General features: G+C 38.9%; 1 protein-coding gene across 6 annotated transcripts in view; it reads left to right on the top strand.

Moving 5' to 3' along the window:
• The window catches only part of TRMT11 (tRNA methyltransferase 11 homolog), a 139992-nt gene that overhangs the window by 10403 nt on the left and 102388 nt on the right, over positions 1–27201 (top strand). For 2 of the 6 annotated variants that reach the window (XR_002437549.1, XM_021393072.1), the window contains exons 8-12: positions 471–551; positions 2685–2849; positions 4212–4284; positions 5001–5132; positions 9307–9427. Coding sequence is in view for 2 of the 6 variants with exons in the window: in XM_021393072.1 (XP_021248747.1) it covers positions 471–551; positions 2685–2849; positions 4212–4284; positions 5001–5132; positions 9307–9427 (572 nt within the window). In the remaining 4 variants the exon portion in view is untranslated. Of the gene's footprint in view, positions 1–470; positions 552–2684; positions 2850–4211; positions 4285–5000; positions 5153–9306; positions 9428–17101; positions 22182–27201 lie in introns of those variants that run through there. The other 4 variants (XR_002437552.1, XR_002437551.1, XR_002437550.1 and 1 more) reach the window with 3 other exon arrangements.

The raw sequence follows: 27201 nt of genomic DNA, 5'->3' as shown, positions 1-27201 counted from the left end.
CATAAAGGTATGGCCACATACACAACCAGTTTAATTTTTGACTTGATGAAGGAGACTAACTTTGAGATCAGACACTGTTTGGTAATAACTTCTCCATTGTTTGTTAGAAGTACTTGTAGAATAGGAATAACAATTTTGATTCCTGAAAGATCAAAGGGTCTAACTGTTTTAAAATACAGAAAACTACGAAGTGATGAGTGGCATAGCAAGATGAGGAAGATCGGGTATAACAAACAAGGAACTTAGTGTTATTATCTGTGATTATAGTTGTGCAGTGATTCTAAGTGGATTGTAGTTTTAATTCTTTTACTTTCTTTATTTCTTTTGTCATTTTATTATTATTCATTAGGTTTAGCTTTGAGTCTAGTGTGCTACCTGTGCAGGCTCCTGAAGTTCCCGTGGAAAAAATCGTAATGCAGATAACATTAATGACAGCAATTCATAATTTTCCCCTTTTCTCCCATTTACAGGTGGCCTCCTTATCTCCTCAGCACACTTTGGAGCATATGTATGTGGTACTGATATAGATTACAACACAATCCATGGATTAGGTGTGTTACATATTTTTAAGCCATTGAAATCTTACTGTGTGGAATTTAAGAATACTGATGTGAAGGACCTTCTTCACAGTGGGGGTGACGGAGCACTGGAATAGGCTGCCCAGGGGAGTGGTGCATTCTCCTTCTCTGGAGATACTCGAGACCCGCCTGGATGCCTACCTGTGTAGCCTGCTGAAGGGAGCCTGCTTTGCAGGGGGGTTGGACTCTATCTATGGAGGTCCCTTCCAACCCCTACAATTCTGTGATTCTGTGGTGTTGGCAGATGATTTTAAGTCAGTGTTCATCTTCACGGGATCATAGAATCACCAAGGTTGGAAAAGACCTCCAAGATCATCCAGTCCAACCATCCACCTACCACCAATATTTCCCCACTAAACCATGTCCCTCAGCACAACATCTAAATGTTTCTTGAACACTTCCAGGGATGGTTACTCAGCCACCTCCCTGGGCAGCCCATTCCAGTACCTAAGCACTCTCAGAATACATTTTTTGTAGAATCATAGAGTCCTTAGAGCTGTAAGGGAGCTCTAAAGGTCACCTAGTCCAACTCCCTTGCAATGAACAGGGATATACACAGGTAGATCAGGTTGCCCAGAGCCTGATCCGGCCTTGAAAGTCTCTAGGGCATCAACCACATCTCTGGGCAACCTGTTCCAGTGCCTCACCACTCTCGCTGTAAAAGATTTTCTTCCTTATATCCAACCTAAATCTACCCTCTAAGATTGAAGCCATTTCCCCTTGTTCTATCACCACAGACCCTGCTAAAGAGTCTGTCCCCTTCTTTCCTGTAGCTCCCCTTTAGATGCTGAAAGGCCGCTATCAGGTTACCTCGCAGCCTTCTCTGCTCTGGGCTGAACAGCCCCAGCTCTCTCAGCCTGTCCTCATAGGAAAGGTGTACAATCCCTTGGATCATTTTTGTGGCCCTCCTCTGGACACGCTCCAACAGGTCTATGTCTCTCCTGTAATGAGGACTCCACATCTGGATGCAGTACTCCAGGTGAGGCCTCACCAGTGCAGAGTAGAGGGGCAGGATCACCTCCCTCAACCTGCTGGCTGCACTTCTTTTGATGCAGCCCAGGATATGGTTGGCTTTCTGGGCTGTGAGAGCACATTGCTGGCTGACCAGTAATTCTAGGTCTTTTTTGTCAGGGCTGTGCTCAATCCTTTCATCCCCCAGCTTGTATTGATAGTGTGAGTTGCCACGACCCAGGTGCAAGACCTTGCACTTGGAGGGTTTGAGCCTCACTTCATTTTTTTTGAAAATTCATTTTTTGCCTTAACTTTCTGCCTGCTTCATCCTTATTTCATAAGAATGTCTGATTGAAAATACAAAACCACACTTCTTATCAGGAAACTTTAAATCAAGGTTTTGATTTTGGATTATTTCAGACTGGAATCATCAGTTTTCCTGAAAAGATCAGGAATGTCTCATTCAGAAGCAATTATAAATACGTATTAAGTTACATTCTTCATCAGTCCTCTGCTATATATAGCCATGGTTTATAGTGCTATTGTCCTTTACGGATCTAGATGTATTTTCCTCAGTGGAGGATGCCTTAAGATTTGACTTAAAAGTGAGTGTTTTGACAGTTGGCTCCCCAGATAAAGCACTTATTTGATCACACTTGTTCTTATTGACCACTTTGTGTGTGTCCTAGCTAAGCTATCCTGTTAATTCTTAAACAGGAAATGCTCAATAAAATGAATAATGACAAGCAAAATGAAGTTCAAAATAGTAATGACAACCACTGTGTGCTTTCTTATTGCTCATAACTGAACCCAGCAAGTCTAGTCCCATTCTTACTTCTCTGAAAAACTGCAGTGCAAATTGTTGGATTTACTACATAGGATGGATAGTGATATTCCAAAGTGAACATCTTTAAAAATAAACGTTTAAAAAAGATGTGACCGTATGCAGATGGTACCATGGAACTGTTTCTCATGTATTTTCATCATTAGGAAATTTAAACAAAATAGTTGTGATGGTGAGTAGAGTAAGGTAGGATATTTTTTTGTTTGTTTGTTTTGCGACTTAATTCCTCTAAAAATAAATGGTAGACTATACGAAAGAATTTCCGGTGAAATAGTTTGTTGTTGAGAATGTGTGTGTTCTTTCTCTCTCAGGCAAGGCAAGCAGGAAAAACCAGAAATGGAGAGGGCCAGATGAAAATATCAGAGCTAATCTCCGACAGTATGGTTTAGAGAAATACTACCTCGATGCACTGGTTTCTGATTCTTCAAGACCAATATGGCGTAAAGGGACATTGTTTGATGCAATCGTTACAGACCGTAAGTTTGTTAATGCTTTTTGTTGCCTGATGACAATGACTGAAATACTGTTGCCTAGATATGTTGATCTGTATTGATTTCATGTCTTGATGAGTGCTCACGTCTGCAGTTTCCTTGTTGCACAACATGACCGTTGAGGATCTGCATTTTGTCATCTCTCCAGTTATTTTAAGGATATTTATAAATGTGTAACAAAGCTGGAGATAATGCTCTCTTCCATGAAGAGAATATTATGATTGACAGTAAAAACCAGTATGGCTGAAGATCATTCTCTGAAAAAGTCTCATTCAGTACAAGCATAACTTTTAACTGGTGCATTGAAGCTTCCTACCGGAATGGTCCATGTTGCTGTTAGCGCTCAGCCTGCAACACGTGAGTCTGCTGTGCAGCTCTGATGGACTTTTACAGACATTTTAAGTGCTCATTGGAATGCTTCCAAAGAGAGATTTAAATGCTTTTATAGTACACTTATCTACTAGAAATACTAGGGATTTGTTAAGATCTTCCACTCTTTTAGAAGCCTGTGTATTTAACACCATTTGACACACCTGAGAGGAATAGAGGCTAAGGGAATAAATAGAAAAGCTTGATACAGTGATTTCTGATCTCTAGTAACTGTTCATATTAATTGGAAATAGAGAGAGTGACTTTTCTTTGTGTTGCCCATGGTTATTTAGCCTATTTGAAAATGAAACCATGTAGAATATTAGCATTACATAGAACTGAGTTTTTAAATTGTGTTGAAACTTCTGCATTTAAGAAATGGCAATACTAGTGCTTCTATGCTGAAATGAGTCTTACAAGAACACATATACTGAACATGCAATAAGCATGTTCTACTGTTTGAAATTTGCAGAAATATATGAGAAAAGTCAACTCTGGCTCTGCTTGTCTGCATGAGAATTACTATTTGCATAACGTGTTAGCAAAAAATTCCTATATATACAATTTCATTTTACACTGTATATATTTTATATATACAATTTCATTAGCTAAGCTTTATAGCAGAGGTGTTTGTCAGACAAAAGAAGATGGGATTATTTGCCGTACATTGGAAATGTAGGGAATATATTTTTTTTAATTAACAAGATTGAAAAGCGTTCTCTGTATTGTAGCTAATGTTGAGTGTGCTAGAAGCCTCTTACAGCTGAAGGGCCTTCTTTGAAGCAGTTTTAAAGTAGTTCTTTACACCTTGAAGAAATTGCCCTTACAAACTTTCTTTGTAAAAGTTTGTGGGTTTTTTCCTAAACTTTGTGTAAGCCACAGACTGTGCACTGTTGCATATGTATAACACAATTGTATGTTGTTATTTGGGCAAAGAGTGAATTTCTCATCTCCACATTATCTGTTTGCTTTTAATAGCGCCATATGGTATCAGAGAAGCTACTCGCAGAACAGGTTCACAAAAGGAACCAGTTAAGTCATCTGAGAGAAGGTAAATAAGCTGTCTTCTCTGTCGTGGAGTATCAAAGTCTTAATGGGAAGCAATCTTTATTTTTTCTCGGTTGTCTGTCAGTTCTTTAACGAATCTTAGTAACTAAAGAAGAAAAGCCACATTTTGTTCTGTTTGCAAAACTAATATGTCTGAAATCCTCTTGGTTTTGTTCTACCTGCTTATAACTTGCACTCGTCCAGATTTTACATCCTGTATCTCACCTCAGCAAACCATCATTGCCTTGAAAAGTTACCATCATATCCTTGAAAATCCTTGGTTACCTACCATCATATCCTTGAAAAGTTCTCTCCAATCCCTGCAAGCTGCAGAATCAGTTTAAAATGAAATGCCTCTATTTTAGCTCAACCATAGCTCTTCGTTTTCCACTGCTCCTTTTCTCTTCATGGATAGCATGTGGATTCTGCACACGCGTAGCCTTCCTTGTCTTCTGCCTTTTACTCTAAATTGGTCTTAGGAAAAATGCTGTGCAAAATAACTTTTTCCAACATACTTGTGATTCTTTCACTTTCAGGGGTAGATGATAGTCTAAAGTCCCAGTAGGGGAATTTGGCAAGTCTTATAGTAGAAGCTGCATATCTGAATTGGCCTAGGTAGTTTTTGTAAGTTTCAAATAGTGCTATTATAATTTCTTTTTAAATTTAGAAATATGAATTTTACTTGTGCTTTTTTGCTTACACTTGCAATTTTTTGTTTAGCGCAGAAAATCACATCATCATTTCATCCAGCTATCATCTGAGTGACATCTTTTTTGACCTATTGAAGTTCGCAGCAGAATATCTGGTGATGGGAGGAAGATTAGTTTACTGGCTGCCGATATACAGGCCTGAGTATGTATGCTTGATTTCTGGTATGTACTATGTCAGAGTAGATGGTGAATCCTGACCATGAATATTTGGGCACAGAACAGCTGAAACCTTCATAGTGCTAGCACTGAAAAGTATTGCTCATACTTCATATGGTTAAAACTTTGTATGCGGGAAAGCAGATTTCGAAATAAAATTTTTGAATGGCGATAATTCCTGCCTGCAACCAAGAAGAAAAAGCCATCACGTCTCCTTGTAAGTGCATGTCCAATGCATTGAGATTTAAGCTTAGAAAATGAGACTTTAGAGGTGCAGATAAATTCCTAAGACAGTAGTAGAAAGGCACTTATTAATATGTATTTCTATTAGAGTAGTTGATGGAGGTGCATGACAAAGTCTTGTCAGAGAACATTCTTGGCTGTTTGCAGTTTGGCACTACTAATTTGGCTTCCTTCTCAGAAACCAAAAGTCAGCTGACAAGAGATGGCAGTGAGAGGCAAGAAGTGTAGAGAAGCAGCACTGCTAAGGACGAGAGAGGCCAGCAGAGACTGTGGGACACTGTCTGCTCAGTAGTCCAGCCTGGGATAATGACTGAGTTTAAGAGAAGAGATGTCTGTTTGCATAGCTTAGTTTATCTCTTGAACAAGTTTTGCTGTTATTTATTTTTCCTTGAAACTGTTTTATAGTAAGGGAGGGAGTCAGTGTCTGGTAGCTGTTTGTGAGTATCTCTCAGATATAGATGTGCTCTGAAGGTAGCTTCTACAATGTCATGTATTTCTATGTACAGCCAAGCTATGCTGATAAATGAATTAATTGCAGTCCCTGATTTCACCACGCACAAACCTCGTGACAGTCCTACATACAATTATCACATGCTCTTTTAGAAAATTAGGAAATTGAAAGGAGACAATTTGTTACATGAGATGTCTGCACACTCTTCAGTAACAAAGGTCTTAGTAGCTCATATGTGGGTTGTTGTTTCAAATGATATAATTGTTATTGTAGGTTTTTTCATACTTTTTCTTCACGGAGAATCACAGAATTTTAGGGGTTGGAACAGACCTCTAGAAATCATCAAATTCAACCCACTGCTGAAGTGGGTTCCCTTCAGCAGCTCACACAGGCAGGCATTCTGACGAGTCTTTAAGATCTCTGGAGAAGGAGACTCTGCAACCTCTCTGGGCAGCCTGTTCCAGTGCTCTGTCATGCTGACAGTAAAGAAGTTATTCTGCATGCTTGTATGGAACTTCTTGTGTTCCAGTTTCTGCTTGTTGCCCCTTGTTCTCTTGCTGCCCCTTACTCTATTGCTGCACGCTACTGAAAAGAGTCCGCCCCCATCTATGCCCCTCATTTAGATATTTATAAGCAGTTACAAAATCCCCTCTCAGCTTTCTCTTCTTCAGACTGAAGAGTTCCAGGTCTGTCGCCCTTTCCTCATATGGGAGATGTTCCAGGCCTTTCATATAAGACTGTTCACTGGCAAAACAAGGAAAACCATTAACAGTATTATAACTGTTCTGTTTGTCAAGATAACTGAGCTTTTTGTCTACTCATTGAACGTTAGTAAGAGCATGCTTCCTCCACACAGCAGGAGGACCATCAGCTACCCATTCTCATTCTACTTTTGTTGCTGTTTTGGGGAGGTCAGCTCTCTCAAGCTCTAGTTGGATTGCCTCTTGAAAGTAAATTTGTATGTAGTATTATTAACTTACGCACTGAAGTTTGAAATATGTGAGTCGCTGTATTAGCACAGAATATTTCTATGGTTGCTTTATTTTCAGCTATGATGAGGAACATGAGAGAAAATGTTATGTATGTAGAGGAAAAATAAGAGCCTGGCTACTGATGTGTTGTGCTATCAAATATGCCCAGGCAACACCTGCCATCAGGTGTCTGTGTTATTTGAGATCCTTGTGTATTACCTTAAATTAAAAGGAGAACTAGGTTAAAATTGATGTCTGTTAAAAGCACTGCTGCTGCATTTCTCAGATAATGTTCTGAATTTTACCTAAGATTGCAGAAAGATATATGTGTATATGCATTATTGCTAACAGACAAGAATTTTTAACAAAGTGATAATGATCTCTCATTCTGCAAGATAGCATCTCAGTCCAAAGTTTACTCTTTCATTCTGACACTGAAATCATTGTTGAGTCTGAATTCCTTTAATTCCTTTACAGTCAGGCTTTTATATGCTTAAGAAGAGAAACTTCAGGGACATTGTGGCAGAGTGCCTACTTTACTGAGAGTGAGAGGCAGCTTGGTGTACTGCATGCACCAAAAGTCTTGAGGAGTAAAAACAAAAAACAAAACAGTTGAGAATTCATTTAATTCTCCCTTGTCAAAAACATATTCTTACTTCCCGTAGCAGAATTTGTAACTTGATTTCAGACGCAAGAAAGGGCTGAAAGGCTGTTTTGTCTGTCTGGAAGTTCTGGAATAATGCAGAGATGCAGTAGCATTTGTTTTTTATGTATTTACAGGAATTGTTTTACTTGTTTAATGGCTCACTGTTATCTTTAATATATATCAAGGCTTCACTCAGTACCTAGAGGGATCCTTTTATGGGTTCTTTGCTTTGTGAAGTTGAAAGGCTACTAATGCTTCAGAGCTAGTATTTTTATTCTCTAAACTGAAAACTTTGTGGCAGGGTTTTGTGAAGGATGACTTTATTTTTTTCTTGCAAATACTGCATGAACAACTGAGCCTCTGAAATCAGTGTTGAATAGTAGTGAAACCAGAGATTGTATGAAACTTATTCTACCAAATCCTGGGTGAGCATGGTTTTCAAATGAGTTTCTTTTCTTCTTCTGGCTACTGTTAGTGAACTCAAAACTATGGCCTAGAAAAGTTTGCATCACCTCCCTGTCTTGTTTATAGGTCTGGATGAGTGGAATTTGATTTTTGTACTGCTTCTTACGTTTTTCAGCCTGGTCTCCTGAGTGCATCTCTAGTTTATGTGTCTAAATAGCTTTGCAGGTCCATCATTTAGTGACATGCCAACTGTCACAAGCCTGTGCCATACATACATGGCAAGCTATTTTCAGTTGTATTGGATTTGACTCCTCTTTCTCCTAGAACAGCAAATCTACTTTGTAAAGTGCAGAAAATTCACTTATTTACAGGAAAAATACAAAGTTCCTCTACTCTGTCTTTTAAGTTCCAGTGATTTGTGTGAAAATGTAGGGTTTTTTTTTTGTTTTTAATGTCCGATTTCTGTTGAATCCCAATCACAGGGGTATCATGAGAGCAAGCATTTTATATGAAATCATAGTCACTGACAATAGCATATAACATGTACTGCATTGTGGTGTAGAAACTACTAGGGGAAAACTTCTTACAAAAATGAAGCCTAAATGGCTGATTTATACTGTGATACAAAGAAACAATATCTGATCTCATTTATCTTATTAGCTAGGTTAATACTCTACTATTAGATGAAATTTTAAATTCCTCCTTCAGCATTTGGAGAAACAGAGGAAAATTTCCTATTTCCAAGGGAAAATAGTATGCTTCTGGGATGGAAGGCATTTTAAACACGGTAACTGCTTGATCTGGAGGAAGGTCTTAACTGCAAGCCGTGTTACTAGCATCTGATGTTAAAAGATAATTGATTTTTGTTTTCTGTTTAGAAAAATCTTCCGTCATTTGTCAAAGCAATTACTGTATGATAAATTTGCCACACCAACTTCTGAACTCAGGAATGTCACTCTCACAGGAGCTGGTTTAGTACGATTTGGAATTTGAGTACAGTGGTCTCCTTGTAGGAAGCTAGTGTTGTGTCTTGCTGTAGCTTAATATGTGTTGGCTGTGAATTTTCTTTATTTTTTGTAGATCACAGCTTCTGATTGGAGAAGTTATTAGTCCTGATTGGCTGAGATGTTTTCCACTTGAAATGATACAGGCAGGCATGCATGCATGCATACATTAGCATAGCATAAATAGGTGAATAAAATGTGGGTGGGACCCCTTTACAGTAATATTTTCACTTATTCTATATGTTTAATGTGGAAAAAAAAAAGATTGGAATATATGATGGATAAACTCAGCAACAATACCTGAACTTCTGATCACTTAATTAAAAGTGTATGACAACTTTCTATTGTAATCCGTTTTGTGAAAAATCTGTGTGAATTTTGTTTCAGATGCAAGTGTTCCAGTTCACGAGCTTACAACTCTGAACGTTTATTTCTTCCAGATATACAGAAGAGATCATTCCCCGCCACCCGTGCCTGAAACTTATTAGCAACTGTGAGCAGATGCTTTCCAGCCACACATCAAGGCGCCTGATAACCATGGAAAAGGTGAAGGAATTCAAGGTAAGCTTAAGTTCTTGATTATATTGTGTAAAATGGTAGCTGCTGCACTCATGAAAGGTTTGCGCTGTGCAGCATTTGATCTTCACACAGTTGTCTCACACTTGAGTCTTTTATGGTGACGGAGCTTTCGTAAAATTGCCACGCATTTCTTCAAAGTAAATTGGGTAGTGATTTAATGGACTGTTCTGGTTTTGCTATTTTGCTTTTTCTCCTCATCTTCTGATAAACTTTTAGTCCTCAGCAAATCCCTTAACTGTTTGAAAGTGATCTTTGAAACTATGCCTGCTTACGGAAATGACTTATGCTTTTCTTGGAAAACTATACTCTGTGAATCAGATCCATGGAGATGTTTAGATGCCTAAATTCCCATTGTTTCTGAAGAGTAATTTGGTGCCCAAGTAAATTTTAAATGCCAAATACTTTGTGGATCTGACAGTACAAGTAAACCATATTCAGCTGTTACTTCATTTTTAGAGTGGTACTTTTGATCTTTAAAGCTGCAAGGGACTAGGAGGAATATAGCTTTTGGAAATAATAATGCTCCTATAACATAAGTACAATGAAGCAAAGAGTTTTTGTTTAAATTTACTGTGGAGGAGGACAGACCAACTTCCTTTCCGGAGACGTGGAGACTAGCAAACATTGCGTTCAAGTCTCTGTTCTGTTGTTGCTGCTTCTCTCACCTGCTAATACTCTTAAAAAGATGCTACAGCAAGGGGAAGCAAATTGTTAATGAAAACACACACAGAAGGTGAGCATTCCTTTTCTGCTGGAAGAGCTGTATAAAATGACAGGAGATAGAGAAGACTGCTGTGTTTGCATGGTGCTCTCACTAATAACACAGCAGGATTTCAGTACTGCATTCGTAATGCTAATGATGACTGATATTTTCAAGCAACACCTGACTTTTTGTAAAACGCTGTATGTGGAGTTCAGAGCCCAAGTTGCCAACTTTCAGTAGCAAACCATGAAAGTAAATTACAAAAATTTTTGACATGTACGTCTCAGGATTTCCATGGAGGTATTCTGCAGAAGTTTTATTACATAGCAGCAGGTATGTGGCTGCCAGTGCTGTAGGATAGGATGTTCTGATTTAAAGAATATGTTCACCTGCCAATAGACTGTCATCATTTGTTATTCTTGTTTTGTGCATCACGTATTCTTCGGTACGTGCTTTGACATGTTCACGCCTGCAAACACTTAGCTTTGAGCACCTGATACTACTTGGCAGACTTACTGCCTAGATAAAACTGTGCAGTGCTTTTGCTGCGGACTCCAGATGTCTTTTATATAGCTTAAAGATACTAAACCTCATGCACTGTTTCTGATAATGGAGAACTTGTACAAATAACAGGGTACATACTGACTCTTTAGCCAGTGCCTACTTGGTTAAGGATCTTGGTGTTTGGCATCTACCTTCCAAAGTCGCCCCACCCCATTTTCCCTTACCTGACATGATTCATATTCCCATGGCTCTCCAGGATATATATTTTTGTGTCTTTACATCTCAAAAAACCTTTTGAGTTGGATACTTCTGACTCACCAGATAGGATCATAAAATCCATGACTTGGAGCTTTGTCTCCAGTTTTCCTGACTTCTTATGAATATGCAGGCATTTACATCTCCAGAAAGTTGCTGTTTTCTTTACTAAACTGATTTGTAACAGAAACTCATATATTTCATTCAGTTCAGCTTAGTGTAATGCTCACAAGTGACTAAGGTTTTATAAATGATGTAGTGTCATTATGCAGTCCTTCAGTTTCCCCAGTGTCTGTCACCAGCAGTGACATGCAAATTTCACAGCAAATTCAATTCCATTGTTAACACTTGTAACTTAAATATCAACTAGAAAGTTTTATTTAAGCGGGCAGGACTGTGTGAGTCTAACATCACTGAACTATGGAAAGAGGAATTTTTGAAAGTAAAAACAAAAGTTCCACTCTCCGAGATTAAAAGCAGTCATATGTAAGAAACTGAAATACAGTGATAATGTGAGGCTGAGAAGCTGTTGGCTGAGTAGATTAGTGGTGTAATGTTTTTTGACTGTAATCAAGTAGGAGTCCATTCTTCTGCTTTAGGCCAGAGAGGGTTTAACCAGTTCTTCTAGACTGAATCAAGTGAAAGTGTTTTCCACTGTGCTGGTTTATTTTTCAAGAACCTTTTAATGTAAATCTGGAAGGTCTCAGTCTGTGCTATCAAGTATTTATTTATTTTAGTTTCAGTGTCTGATAGGTAGGTTTATCAGTAGCAAAGTTGGAGTATAACAGCTTTCAGCATTAATATCACAAAGGTTCTTTGGAATCTGTATCTAGTGATCAGCTGTCTCAGAAGGGATGAACTTAGTAATGGCATTTAACTAAGGTGCTCCCTTTCTTTACAACAGTGGGTCTAACTTTTTCTTCTGCATTTTCCAATAATGCTTGTTTGAACCACTGCAGAATTCCTTGTACTTGTTTCATTCCTTGTTTGGTTGTCTTAAAGAAATAGACTAACTATTTGGCTGATAAATGCTGCCTAGTTCTAAAGTTTCTCATTAGGACTTCTCAGAAAAAAATAAATACTGAAAGAGAGCTCTGTAATTAACAAGGGTTAAGAGAGACACCTAGAAATTATAGGGAGAGATGAAACAGAAAACTTGATTGAAGGTTGAACTCTGAGTATAAGACTGCCCACAGAGAGGCTCTGGAGTACTGAGTCTACAAATCCACAGTGCTGAATGGGTCCAGCATTTCCATGTCACATGGTCACTCCAGAGTTTTTACTGGTGTAGAATTTTTCCTACTGCATTTAGCGGTGTTTATTCCTGGATGTCACCCTGTTGTTCCTGATCTGGAAAGTGCTTATTGCTGTTTATAGCTGTATAACTTTAGTACAAGTGGTTTCTATAGCTACTGTTCAGCACCAGGTGTAGAGTGGTAGGAAGCTGTGATAAGGCTAGGAAGATCTATTAAACACGAACTGAATGTGAGTAATTACCCTAAGGCTTAACTGAGGCATGCCAGATTCATAAAAGCCTGTAAACTTACACATAATATCTACCAAGACTTAAAGAAAAACAAAACTTTCCTGTTATCTTTAAGCTCCCTCCTCTTTCTTCCATCACTTCCATTATTTATCAGAGGCATGACACCTTTTTAGTGTTGTCTTTAGAACAGTCAAGTGTTAAGCTGAAAACTCAAATTAGATAAAAGCAGTTTGGTAGCATCCACTTTGACAAGAGCTTTGTTGGCTTTCAGTTGTCATAGAATTCATCGTAAAATGTTTCAGAGCAGAAGTTTTGTGTGATAACTGCTGTTTACAATTAGTTCGCTGTTTTGAAAACTTAAATTATTCAACGTAAGGAGCTAAGGATGATTTAAAAAAAAAAAAAACAGCCTGTGGTTAATGAACATTTTTAGTTTTGACTTCTACAAATAAAGGAAGAAGTCTTTGTCTTCATGGTAGGACCAGTATGCAGGGAAGGGGTTGGCTTATTGGCAAGTGGGCTGATCATTGCTGATCAGTCTCAGCACATGGCCTAAGGAAATATTTTCTTGGGAAGTCTCAGTATTCTGCGCCAAATAACCAACTATAAACTTTATGCCTTGAAAACTATGTACACTTATTTCAAAAGGAAACAAAAGCTAGTCATCTCTACGTGCAGCTTTATAAGTATCACTCCTGGTTCTTCCAGTGAGTCATGTTAAGAGTAGGAGAAGGACTGCCTACATTAAAACACTGGTTCAACTCCATTCTCTTAATTCAAACACGTATAATAATAATAACTGGACCGGACACTTAATGCACTTAAGGGAAAGCATGGTCAGTAACTGAAACAGTTTGTATGATTTGATCCATTCATTACTGTGTCCTGTCCACCATCCAAAAGTTGTCTTCTCTTACTGCAAAACATTCCTGTGAGAAATTCAGATTGCGTGTTCTGCCTCTTTATGCTGCTCAAAATGGAGGTCAACTGAGGATATTTGACTGGTTTCCTCACTGAAATGAGCTGGTGCTTGATGCTTAGGCAAATTCCAAACCAAATAGTCAGAATAGTTTCATGAAGATGATTTTTGGTGTGGTCTTATCCCTGTAAAGTTAAATGCAGTCTATTCCTAGTGCTCAGATTGTACCCATTCAGCTTCCTGTGTAGAATTTGTTCGGAAATCATTTGTCTCTGAAATTCAAGAATTCCTTTTACTTTGATCAGTTCTCATATTCCTTATAAAACTATTTTGTTAAGTAAATGTCAATAGTGAGTGTCATCTCCGGATAAATTTAGTGTTTCATATTTTCTTTTCCTTTTTTTAAGAAGCCATTCCCAATCTGTTCTTCAAAGCCATTAACATTTTTATCGGACAGTCATGCCTGCATAGGGAAGAGGTAGAGAATGGTAACTCCTAAGCTGGAATTATGATGATGTGGGCCAGGAGCTTTGTTTGTAAGCTATCCAAAGAAATCAGTGCCTGATTGCAGATCTCTCATCCAGCAGGCAGTGATCTGCATAGCTTTTGATGAGGCTTGGATTTACAAAAATGATTCTTCTGTGGTGTGAAGTGCCAGACTTTCGTCCATCTGATGAATGCAGATGCTTTTATTACAGTTCTGTTTAACTTGATGTTTCTTCCCTTACATCCCTTACATCTTCTTCCCTTACATCTACAAGACCAAGTGCTGGATCCTGCACTTTGGCCGCAACAACCCCAGGCAACGCTACAGGCTTGGGGCAGAGTGGCTGGAAGGGTGTGTGGAGGAAACGGACCTGGGGGTATTGGTCAGTGCTTGGCTGAGCATGAGCCAGCAGTGTGCCCAGGTGGCCAAGAAGGCCAATGGCATCCTGGCTTGTATCAGGAACAGTGTGGCCAGTAGGAGTAGGGAAGTCATTGTCCCTCTGTACTCAGTCCTGGTGAGGCCCCACCTCGAGTACTGTGTCCAGTTTTGGGCCCCTCACTGCAAGAAAGACATTGAGGCCCTGGAGCGTGTCCAGAGAAGGGCAGCGAAGCTGGTGAGGGGTCTGGAGCACAGGCCTTATGAGGAGTGGCTGAGGGAGCTGGGATTGTTCAGTCTGGAGAAGAGGAGGCTCAGGGAAGACCTTATCGCTCTCTATAACTACCTGAAAGGAGGTTGTAGCGAGCTGGGGGTCGGCCTCTTCTCTCTTGTAACTAGGGACAGGACGAGAGGGAATGGCCTCAAGTTGCGCCAGGGGAGATTTAGGCTGGACATTAGGAAACACTACTCTTCTGAACAAGTGGTCAGGTGCTAGAATGGGCTGCCCAGGGAGGTGGTTGAGTCACCGTCCCTGGAGGTGTTCAAGAAACGTTTAGATATAGCGTTGAGAGACATGGTTTAGTGAGGTTATTGGTGGTAGGTGGATGGTTGGACTGGATGATCTTGTAGGTCTTCTCCAACCTAGCTAATTCTATGATTCTATGATCCCATATCCTCCCTTTGCCCTAACCAGCTTGGTGTTAGAGGGAGGTAGTTCCTTTCTTCCTTCCTCCCTTCAACCTGAATCAGCATTTTGTTACTTAAGGAATCAAGATGAATGGTGTACAGATGTGTGACCTTATAGAGGTTATAGGATTAATTTTTATGTTAATGATATAGGTGTCAACTGTATTTTATCCTTCAGGGTCAGATATCTCACCCATTTCTAAAAACAAGTGAATTAAGTAGAATCATCACTAAAACACTTCCCAAAGGTATAAGAATACATTACCTGCTTAGGTGAAGGATGGATTTACTGACCTGCAAATTCAATGGAAGAACAAGTTTACTTTTCCTTAGAGTGGTACAGCCTAGGGGAGCTAGAAGGGTAGGCACAGGCAGACTGTGAGAGGAAAGTGACTTAAGTAAGTCCTCCTTGTTTCCTGTCTCCCTATAATATGTATATATTTCTCCCTATAATATGTATATATTTCCCATGGACATGTTAAGAGGTTTTGATTATGACCCTGAGAATGGTCTTAGAGCTGCCTGTCTCACCTCTCACAGGTTACACACAATTAGTACTGTGTCTGCAGTGGGCTTACTGAGATCATTTTCTCCTGCTATTTTCCAACATCACAATATTTAAAAAGATTAAACTGGCTGCTCATGGTGTATGTGCTTTACATGTTAGGTATGCACGTGGCACTTAATTTTCAGCAAGTTCATATAAACCTGTGGCATGCTAATGGATATCTGCTAGGATAGCAGATGAAAACTGCTTCATAGGAATTACTCACTGTGTCCAGAAGAGGGCACTTGCACATGCACACATACATCTTGCTATGTTGAAAAATCTGTGTCTCGCTCCTTTAGAATGTGTGTTAGGATGGACAAAGCAGGATGTGGTGTTCATCTTGCTAGCTGAAAGCCTAAAAGAGCTACAGAATCGCTGAAGGGGGGGATGTCCACTAGAACTTAGTTCATCTAGTGTTGTAATAGCTTGATAACATACAAAAATACTGAATTAAATCTACTTCCATGTTACTAGTACTTATGCTAAAGCATACCAGAGTAACTTTAATTTTGAATATGAATGAATAACCCTGAACTGTATACTAAAATAATGAACTGATCTATATATTACTGCATAGCTTTAAAAAGTTTACGTAAGCTGTGAGGGTGAATTAGAAAGAAACATTTAGTAGAAGTTTAGTTCTGTTGTTTTGCTTGTTTTTATCTTCTCTTGGCACGGTTCAGTTGTACTTGTGAGGCTGTTCATATCAGTCCCATCCTGCTACTGAGTGTGGTACACTGTAAACCGTAAATGTTAAACTGTTTTTAAATTTGGCATCAGCTTTTAGCGCTCAGATAAAAAGGTTGACGTATTATTTATGTCAGAGTACTGTTAACACAAATTGGTAAGTATCTTAATTGTATAAAGCCACAGCATGTGTTGAACTAAACTTTTATATGTAGTCACTCATATAATGGGTCAGTTTTCTAAACTGCTTTATGGGCGGATGTCAAATAGATTTTATGTGCAGGGCTTCATTATGTCAACTTTGATTTTCAGAAGTACATGAATAGTGCACACAAATGAAATCTTTCATATCTGTGGGAACTGCTTTTAATCTTTTGTGTTCCTTTTCTGTTTTTATCTGCTTTCCACAAAATGAGTGATTGAATTCTTTAGGTTGTATTTTTTCTGAAAACTAATCTTTGTATTTTCCTTTGTAAAACGCTGTGTGACATAGTACCTGTGCTCCCATTTCAACATGCAAGGGTTGAATTCTGATGATAACTGCTGAGATACTTCCAGTGATTCAGCACAGTTAAAGCTTTGAATGTATGTTATTGACAGCTTGCATCAGTTTGGTGTTCAGAGTAGAATAATGAAAATTTGAATATTTACATTTAAAACAAACTAACAAAAACAAAGCTACACTGCAAAACAAACAAAAAATTTATTTGCTTACAGCTTGTATTTGATGGGTGTCAAATGAGAATCCACTGCATATGTATTCTCATTTCTGATAAAATGTTGAAGAGTTTGTAGTAGGATGTATATGTTCTTGTTAATTCCAAAGAAAACTTCAGCGGCGTATTTTTGGAATTCTTTAACAATTTAAATGGTTGCCATTAAATTGTAAAAAATACTTGATTCTTGCTTGTAATAATCTGAAAAAGTCTGGAGGAAAAACAGTGGAAATGCATGCTGCACTTAGTACCATAAAAATTAATGCTTACATTTTGGTACCATACAGGATCAAGATCAGAATTCTTACTTGTTGGATGGTCAATACATGCCATACAAGGGACACAATTCTTTTCGTGAGAAGTATTTCAGTGGTGTGACAAAAAGAATTGCCAAGGAAGAAAAAGACAACCAGAAGTAAAATATAATACAAACATATTAAAAAATGAGGAAAGAATGAAGATTGTGTTTCTTTGTAAGGACATCTGGATATGAACGTTCCTTTGGATGCTTCAGAAAAATACATACTGCTTTTAATTTTAAAGCAAGATGAAGCCCACAACACAGGTTGAGAGCAGTTCTTTTTAATTACATTTGTTTATAGCAGATTTTATAGTACAAGGTTTCTGAGTTTTATTTAATTTATATTTGTACTTTCAAGTCCTAATGATGATTGACTAAAACCATTATTATTGTTCTTTCACCAGTAACATTTGCAAAAAGTAGTAGTGTTATTTGGCTTCTTAAACTGTGAACATCTGGCCATTGTAAAAACACGTGGTGGTGATCAAGGATTGCTTATTATGAAGATCAGTTTCATTTGCTTTGTTTTTTTTGTTTTTTTCCGAAGTGGTATACAGTAAAATGGAAAAGTTTGTCATGAGATTTTATTTTCAGTTGTTGTATGCAATAGCTGCTCAGACTGCTCTGGCTGAGGACTGCAGTGTTTAAAACAAACAAACAAAAAAACACAAACACACGAAGAAATAAATGTGTGTATGTGTGCACATGCACGCGCCTCTGTGACCTGACAAACTCTGGAGAGCCTGTTAAACCCTGTGAAGCCGGTCCACATCTGAAGCTCATCTGTACTTTGGATTTGTTCTTGCATTCCTAAACCTTGACTCTTGGTCAAGCCAACTGTCTGCAATTTTTGGTTCAGAAATTGATAGTTAAAGCAGTAACAACAGCAGCATAAAATCAGTAATGGTTCCCTAATGGTATTAAGCCTAATCAAATCTTTGAAATTGAAGCTGTATTTGTTAAAGGGAAAACTTTGCTGAATCCACACGGTGTCCATCATGAAAATGCCTCATTTGAAAAACCACTAAGCCCATTAATTCAGGATGTTAATGGCTCTTCTCATTTTGGTGGTCAAATATTCTTCAACAGGGCGTTGGTGAGTGTATCTGCTTGCTCCAACTAGAGAAAGCCTCGCTTCTTAATTTGCTGCAAGCTACTGACTGCGGTCATTTTACAGTCTTTGTAGATAATAATCTAGAGCCTCTCCAAAAACCCAGTCATACCTGGGCAAGTACAAATCATCATGAATTTGGTTGAGTTCATTAGCTGGATTTGCTCTTCTGTGTGTTGTGGTCCTCAGCTGCAGCAAGGGAGAGCTCAAATATTCAATGACAACTTTGTCTGACCTTCTGGATCTAATCTGTGGTGTTGTAGGTAGTTCTGAAACAGTGATTTATTTTCTTTGTTTACATTGTAAATCACTTTGTTTTGAGACTCTTAATGTCAGCCGAATAATAGTTGTTCTGGGCTAAACTTGGAGGGAGATGAAAGCTCAGAGAATTTTCAAAAGCAGAATTTGAATTGATCACTTTCAAATATAACTTCAAGAAATTACCGCTTCTGAAAAGCTGTCTTCATGTAACTTCTGACTTCAATTTTAGTATTGCAATTTGACATTCAGTCTTTAGTACTTTACAAATTAAAATTACTTTCTGTTCTTCGTAGGCAAGGAATTTTTGTAGATGGATTTATTATGCATTTATAACTTCATTTTCTTAAAAGTTACCCTACGTAGACATGATCTAAATGGTTATACAAGATGTAAGGTAGAGGCAAATCTGGCTCTGTCTATTCAAAGAGAATGATTTAGTTTATTTCTCCTCTTCTTGGTCCAACTTTTAGTCCATTCAGCAGTGGTGGTGTGGCCTCTGTTTAGCAGTTCATACATAACAGCTCCATCATTACTGAAGAATACCATTTTGAACAGAAACTGTAAGTGTATTTGGGGTACTACATCAACATACACTAATCAAAAAGTTTGGAATTGAAATCAGATGTTCAAGCTCTGCTGATCCCCAACATTAAAGCTATCATTTGGAAATAATTCTGATGTCTAAATTTCTCCTTGTTTAATGTGCATACTGCAGACAATCGTATGTGCAGACATGCAAAGCAGAGGCGTTTATAGCTGTAGAGCTGGGATGCAGCCCTCGTGCTGTCTCTAGCGAAGGACAGACAAGCGGGTGAGTTATCCTTTCGACAGGATTTGGCCACTGATGGCCGCGGTTTCTGGCGCTTTCATTCAATCTGGTTCCATTCAGTCTCTTTCCATGAAGTTCCAGTTTCCTGTCCCTGGCAGGGAGGGTCAGTTCACAAGCCCGCGCTGAACTCATTCCGTTGTCATTCTCTCCTTTGGGGTGGTTTGTGCCATTTTCCAGTTTTGAAAAATAAACATTATTTTTGGAGCGCTTTGTTGCACTGCAGTGAATTGGATGGAGGGAGGAGCTGAAAACGGCTGCAAGGTCATACGGGCAGAGGCCCTCTCTTGCTGTAGGGAGCACTTTATTGAGTTAAGAAAGGGAATGATTCCCTGTATTTTCACGGAATCCTTTTATGTGATGCTTTGAACAGGTTTGACAGAAGATCAGGGTTTGATGGGGTCTTATAGAGAATAAGGACCTAGAAATTTTGTTGAAATAAGCAGAAGTGTCGAAGAAAAAGACTTAGTTAACATTTCTTCCAAGATAAAAAAAAAAAAATGTAATGAGTTCAACTCTCATTCAGTATCAGAGAATTTGCATGGAAAGAAGACTTTGAGATAAAAATTCTAACAATTATTTTTCCTGCTTCTGCTGCAACTAGTGCTGGTTCTGCTGCTTCTTGATCCTTTCCTTAAAACCAAAAAAAAAGCACACAAAGAGCATTTTAGGAGGTCTCAGCAGAGCTTTCTGATGCTTTAAAGCTATGATTCCAACTCAGAAAAGCTGAGACTCAGTTGTTTCCTCTCTTCAGTCTGTTGAGTGGAGTCAAGCAGATGTGCCAGCCTGCTGACTATCTTGAGGAAGGTGCCATCCTCTGTTTAAACCAAGCAAAGAAGCTAGTGTCTGTTATTGGACATCAGAATCTAGATCTCATCTAGTAGAGCAAGCTTCTTGTTTCCGTAACACTTCCATTGGGCTTTATGCTGGCGCTACACACTACAGCAACTTCCACCCACTGGATAGGGGCATGTGAGATCTTGAAGTTGGGTCTGTGCTTTGTGGAGCCTTCCTTCCTCTCTGCCTTTTCAATGGGGCAGTAGGGCTGTGGTGGATGTCCTTAATTGTTTGATCTCTCTTCTTATTCTGTTAGCCTAATATGCAGTGCTTTAGCTCAAGAGTTGTGACATACAAGCAGGTCATTTGTATCCATACATGTGGAAGCTGGCAAAAGTCAGTCTATTTTTGAGTTCTTAGTCAAGGCTCACCTGCCTGAAAATACTGAAGATACAAGTACGCTTTCTCTCAGGTTGTTCTGATACTACAGTTAACTGTAGAGCTTTAATAGGGAGGAAACAACTTAATAATTCTGAATCTTCTTTTTCCTTCCATCGCTATGATTTAAGAGCTCTTTGTTAATGGTTATTTCCAGCATCCCCAGAACAGCTTCAGGCCTCGGGGCCGCCAGCCCGAGAAGGGTGTCACTGGAAAGGTGACTTGTGACTTTGTGCTGTCCTCCGACCACAGGTCTTTCAGACACAAGAATGTCCTCTGGGAGAGGGCAAGACTGGAGCAGATGATGCTTGGTGGTTGTTGTTTCCCTGCTGCACAGCAAGCAGCTCTGGGTTAGCTGACAGAGGACTGAAAAAGGCTCCAAGAAGCAGAGGCTGTTTGCTGCTGGCTCAGCTCCCGTCACCACCGTGGTTCTCTTTTCTGACTCTTCTTTCCACTCCTTCATCAAAGCTGAGAAGAAAGTTTGAAAGCATTCTTTCTTTGCTGTTTAGCTTGGTCTACAGTCTAAACTGGGGTCCAGAGTTGAACAAGGCTATCTTTTCAGTTTGGAAATTCCTTTCTTGCTCCTAAAAAAAAAAAAATGGAGTTTTGAGTAACCAGGAGAAGGAAGTCACCAGTATCCCTTTCTTTCTTGTCTGCTATTTGGGAAAAAAAAAATGTGGTTTTTTTTTTAGCCTTGTTCGTTTATACTGCTGATGTCAGTATCAGTCATCATTTAAAATGGCAGAATTTATCTCACCTGCCTCCATGCTGCCCTTTGAAATATATTTCTCTGGTGTTCTTTTATTTGTTTATTGGACTTTAAAACTCTCTGTTTATGTATGCATGCTCACAACTGTTTTCATTTTAGTATTCTATCGTTGCTGCTGCTATTCTGTATGTTGTCTCTAATCAGTTATAGCTTTATTGAGCCTATGGGTGTGGAGGATACCTCTCAAAAGAGATGTCAGCTCTTTCAGCCAAAAAACCTCATCAAACTCAAGGTCCTGGAGACATGACAAGCTGTCTGGCTAGGCTAAGGATATTGGACCTCAGGACAGGTTTGCCAAGTAAAATCTTTTAAAATGCCTCTATTTCACTTAAAATGAGGTCAGCAGCTAAAAAATAAAATCCACTGATAGGAGATCTTTCTGTCTTCACTGTCACTGTTGCGATTCTAGGTGTGTCTATACTCAGTAGGATGCCCACTAGATACATGACGGATTTCTGACAGCAGACCAGGAAGGTCCCTGAATATCAGGTTTGACAAGGAGTATTTTGCATACAAGTAGTTAAGAATGGGACATTTTATTCTATTTAAAGTTCCTCAACAGGTATTTTTTTTTAATTCAGTTTATGCATGTGGGATGAAGAGATTACTTTATACAAAGGAACAATGACTGCAAGTAATTTCTTGGGATTCCAGCTGAAAATTTCTGTGGCATTAAATAAAATGGTCAAAATAAATAATTTTACCTTCTAATGATATGAAAACAGCATGCTGTTATCACTGTATTAATTCTTTCCAAAACTAAGTTGTATTAAAAAATATTTTTTCAAACTTTTATTTCAAAGCAAATGCCATTTGGTATATAAAATTGTTATTTAAAACTTGTTCTTCATGGATTAATTCTAATAAATTTTGGACTAATAAAACTGGTCATGTTGCTGTACTTTATAGGATTATTAATTAACTCCAAGGAAATACAAAACTCTTAACTGAACAATCTTGTCTGTGCAAGGGGATATTTTGTTGGCAAAATACTTATGTAGCAATTAATCATAATACTTCCTTCTACAAAAGTCTGTCCCAAAAGATGTGACGTCTCTGAGTGATGACTCAGGATGGATGTTTAAGTGCCAGGACTGGACAGCCCACAGCCTCTTTGCTTTATCCTGAGTCTGATACCAGAGATTTCCACCAAAGACTGGGAATTGCTCCGATGACTGCATTTTGGAGCAAGACTAAAACTTGATCGTTTTTCACTAAGAGAAACACAAGTTTTAGTACAGAATAAATTTAACTGTGAAAGTTTTTAACAAGTAATAGGGAAGGTTCATTTGAAATATTGTGATTTTTAGATAAAGGTGAAAAGTAGCTTAATTGATGTGGACAAAATTCGGTGAGTAGCTGGATCTATTCCATTGGAAGGATAGGTGCTTCCCAAGAGGCAGTCTTCTCCACTGAGTTGTGATCTTGCTTTTTGGGCGGCTGTGGGATGGGATCAGATGATGCCTCTTTGGCTGCAGTTCATGCTTTATAAATTGCTGTGCTTACAGGTTTGTTTTGAGGCTGTTTGCACAAAGCTGTGAGGTCCTGGGATTAGATATGTTTGGTGCACAGTGTTTGTTACAGTAGAAACTGTGGCATGGTCTAGGATATCTAAAATCATGAGCAGTTCCATAGGACACACTTCTCTCTTGGAGAGAACCTTTTGTCTTGCTAGTAAACGAACTCCTAATGGTAAGTTTTTTCTCTTCAAAATGTGCATATAGCAAAGAGTACTTGTATGCTTTTCTATGAACCTAACTCCTTCACACAATGCTCTCTGGAAAAAAAAATTATATGAGGTAAAGGACTGGTCTGCTTAATAATTTTTTTTTTTTTAATGTCAAAAGTGTTTTCTGCAAAATGTCATGTTTTAGTCTCAGTAGGTTACCTTAAGAGCTGTTGCAGAGGTGTTTGTGCACCTGTTGGCTGGTGGTGGTTGCTGGAAAGCAGCTTAGTTCAGCAACAAGATGAACATGCTCAGTCCCATAACTGCAAGGGGCTGGGTCGGTGCTTGGCAGCTGGGTTTTGTCTGCATGAATGATGGCTTCATACAGCGGTGGGCGAATAACCACGAGCTGCCAAGTACTGCATGCATTTGCTCTGCCTCAGTATTTCTGGTGCTCCCTGGGGCAATCTGACCAGCTGCAGTTTGAACGTGATAAACTACTTCTGTTTGCTACAGAGAGTGACCTGCCAAAAACCCGCACAGGCCCCATGCCCGTAGGGTGAGGGAAGTGGGACCTCCTGGCCTCCTTTCCCCTTGTAAAGCAGGAAAATGTCCACCCCGTAAAAGCTAAATTACGTAGTGATCACAGAAAAGCATTTCTAGCCTTATGTAAAGATGACCAAGACTGCATAGATATGGAATATTTCTAAAGTATATCTGTTTGTGTTTTTTTCCTGTTTTTACCCTAAAAGCAAACAAAAACATGTTTGTGCCAAGGCCTGTCACACTCCACCCCCATTTCTCTTTCTTTTAATTGTATTTTTATATGCTTGGCAGAATTAATGATGAAAGTCTTTCCAGCTGTGACTTTGCCAGAATCCCTTTCTGAAGCTCCTACTAATTTGGATTAAAAGTGGATGGATGAAAGCCTCAAACAGCAAATCCTGGCAGCAGATCTACTGAGGCCCCACAGCACAGACTTCTCCAACTGTTCTTATCTTCTGAGGCAAAAAAAAAAGAAAAAAAGAAAAGAAGAGAAGGGAAAAACAAGCAACATAATTTTTTAATTAGACACTTGTTAGTGCCTTCCCCCCTTTGGGGGCTGCGGCCTACACAGGCAGGGCTCTGAGGTGCTGCAGTGCTGCCCTCCATTGGGCCTGTGAGGGCCAGGTGGAGGCCCTCGACACTCTCACCCTGATGCTGCTTTCCGCCATTGCACACAACCTGCAGTTGGAGGATGCTTGCTACACAGAGGGATGTCTGTTTGATGTGATGAAGGAACACACGTGCAAGCATCTCCTGTGCGATTCCAAGGCATGGAGCACCCCAATGCTGGGTGCTCACCTCTGTTGCCTCACAGAGGCATGGAGCTGGTGCTGCGTTTTCTCACCATCAAGCTCTCCTCCTTCAATAAATGATTAATTTCTTTAAATCAGACAGATCAATCTCTAGCACATGGCCCATCCTCCTCTCCTCTTCCCCCTCTCTAAGAGAGCTTTCTAGAAGCTCTGAGCTGACCAAGACCTTGCTCACTGTATTTCTCTTTCTGCAGCCACACTGAAGCTGAGGCAAGGCAGTGCCCTGAATTCAAGCCCTGTGACAAAAGGCAGTCTGCTCTGGTGGGCTTTTAGGAGGATGCCCACCCCACTTTCCTGTTATTATGAGCAGAAAGAGCTATTCAGGATAACTTATACTCTTAACAAGTTCTGAATAAAGCTGTTACCTCCAGGTGGTGCCCTTGAAAACTGCCACGGTTCCTCTGTTTATAGTATTAGTGCATTAACAAGACATGGTTTTCAACATCCTTTTTAAAGACACTTTTTAAAATCATCTTCTAATGATCAGCAATCAGCAGGTGCTGAATCCCACTTTTGAAATAAAAATACATATTTTAACAAGTTCTTTGCTTTTCCATGAAACACTTAGGCTGGCGCATCAGAAACCAAAAGCCCACAGCATAAGCCACTAAGAACATCCCTTTTTACATGAACAATTTCATCTGTAAATAGTGGTAATAATGCTTTCCTGTCAGAGAATTTAGGTAAAAGCTAATTATAGAAGTTCCTTGATGACAGCAAAGTCTGTGTGGTCCTTACAGTGATAGGCTGAAAGTTGCTAATAAAATAATCCAATCAGTTAAGAATTGTATACAATTTTAGTTGAATATGATTAAAGTTTTTAATTCAACTCTACAAGAAGAAGACAAGGATGACTTTTGAATCCTACCTCTGAATTTTCATCTCACTAAATCATTTGTAACTTAGGAGAGTATTCTTAATTATGGGAGTTATCCATTTAATTCACAACCAATGAACTGGACAAAATGGTTTGTTGTTTCATGTGGTACTTCAGTCTCTCTTGATTTATGGAAATCATGTTTTGGGAAAGAAAATTCCAAAATTTGGTTTGTTTGTGGCATACAGTACTCTGATTTTTTAGAATTTGAAATGACAAGCAGGCTTTCAGGAATTGCGCCGTGCCAAGAAGAGCAACTAGGAAGTGTCTCAGAAGTGAAAGCGTGTTAAACGTGAAAGGCTTAACTAGATTTAGGGTCCTGGTTCTTGAAAGACACTTAGAAAATCTTATTAAGAGCTTATCTGTGCCTTGAAGTAACTGCTAATAAAGACTTCTGAAAATGTTAGAACATGATTTTGCGACTCGTTTCAGCAGGGCAATTTGTTATATAAGGCATTAATCTGTAGATTTTAGATAGACTGTTGTGGTTGTCTGGTCTGCCCTTGTACACAGTGCTTGCCACAGGATTTCCCTGCTTTATGTCTAACAACTCTGGCTGCGCTTAGGAGGTTGTTTTAGTTTGTTCTTTCAGCACTGGTGCTTGCTGCCTCCAGTGAAATACTTCATTTCTGGGAGTGTGAACAGCACTCTATGCTCCACGGCTGCTTTGTACAAGGTCAAGTAATGGAGGAACAAGAACCGATGCCTGTGGGATTAGAACAATAGAAACGTACCACTGATGGTTTCTTATTCATGGTTATACTTCATGCCATCACTTTAAGGCTTTTTTTTTTCCTTCTTTCTTTTTAAAAAACAAAACAAAACAGAAACAACTTTCAGCTTGTTATTCCATTGTTCTGATTTATCAACAAAAATCTTGCAACATCTCACGTCAAGTGCTTTCCTGAGAAATCTTTTATCACCGGTATGGAATTTTGTAATACTAACTTCCTAAAACTTGCTTTTCAGATACTGATTTTGACTGATATTAATTGTTTTAATTTTTATTTATTTATTTTTTAATTAGTTGAGTCTCATACCAACATTGGTACGACCAAGTTGGCAAGACAATACTTTGTACATATTTTACCATGAGCTTTATTTCAAACATCTTGAATTTCTTCATTGTATTGACAGTGCTTAGACTGAGCTTTATCTCATCTGGCACTTGACTCAGTCTAGATACACATGTCATCATCTGCATCTCAATCAGTTTTGGTAGCCTCCTTTTAATCAATGGAGATAAATAAATCCAGAGCACTTGTCAGACTGCTTCAACAGCTTTTGGATGTGCATTACATGTTTAAGAATGTCTCTAATTGATAATGTAAATTTAGACATGCATATCAGCTGCTGCTTCTACAATAATGGAAAAGAATATTTACAAAATAATTCTGCCTTTTCATTTTCATCTACTTATCTATCCAAAAGTGAACCGGCATTGTTCTTGATACACAGCAAGAAGAGGAGAATTCAGCAACAACAACAATAACAAAAACAGCAAACACCAAAACATTAACATCTTTCCTTTCTTAGCGTCTTTTCTTGATCACAGAAATTATTTCTCTTTTTCTGTTACCCTGCCTTATCAGTTTTCTGGCTTATCACTTTTATGAGGTGCTGCCTACTTCTCCATTTTTCATGTGTTATTGAAATATTTTGTTATGGCAGGTTTTGCTACCCCTTTCATTAGACTGTTATTTAATACGTATGATGCTTTGGGCAGCTGATGGGTGAGATACGAATTGTGCTTGAGAGTACCAGATTGTATTTCATGAAGTGCTCTGCAGATGACTTATTGCTTCATGGCAAGTCCTCAGCCTGCGGTTTCACAAGGAGGGGAGCTAATGTGACAGCTTACTGCTGCTGAAAGGAGAGGATTTCTGTGCCTTTTTCTGATCCCCATTTTTGTCTTTTCTCACACTGAGCTCGGCAGAGTTGACCACTCTTACATTGGCTCTAGTTTTTATTGGACCCTCTCTAATGTCATTTTGCCTTACAGA

The sequence above is a fragment of the Numida meleagris genome, chromosome 3 (assembly GCF_002078875.1).
Source record: "Numida meleagris isolate 19003 breed g44 Domestic line chromosome 3, NumMel1.0, whole genome shotgun sequence".
NCBI classification, from domain to species: domain Eukaryota; kingdom Metazoa; phylum Chordata; class Aves; order Galliformes; family Numididae; genus Numida; species Numida meleagris.
Note: the sequence above shows the minus strand (reverse complement) of the source record. Positions and strands in the feature narration are given on the sequence as shown.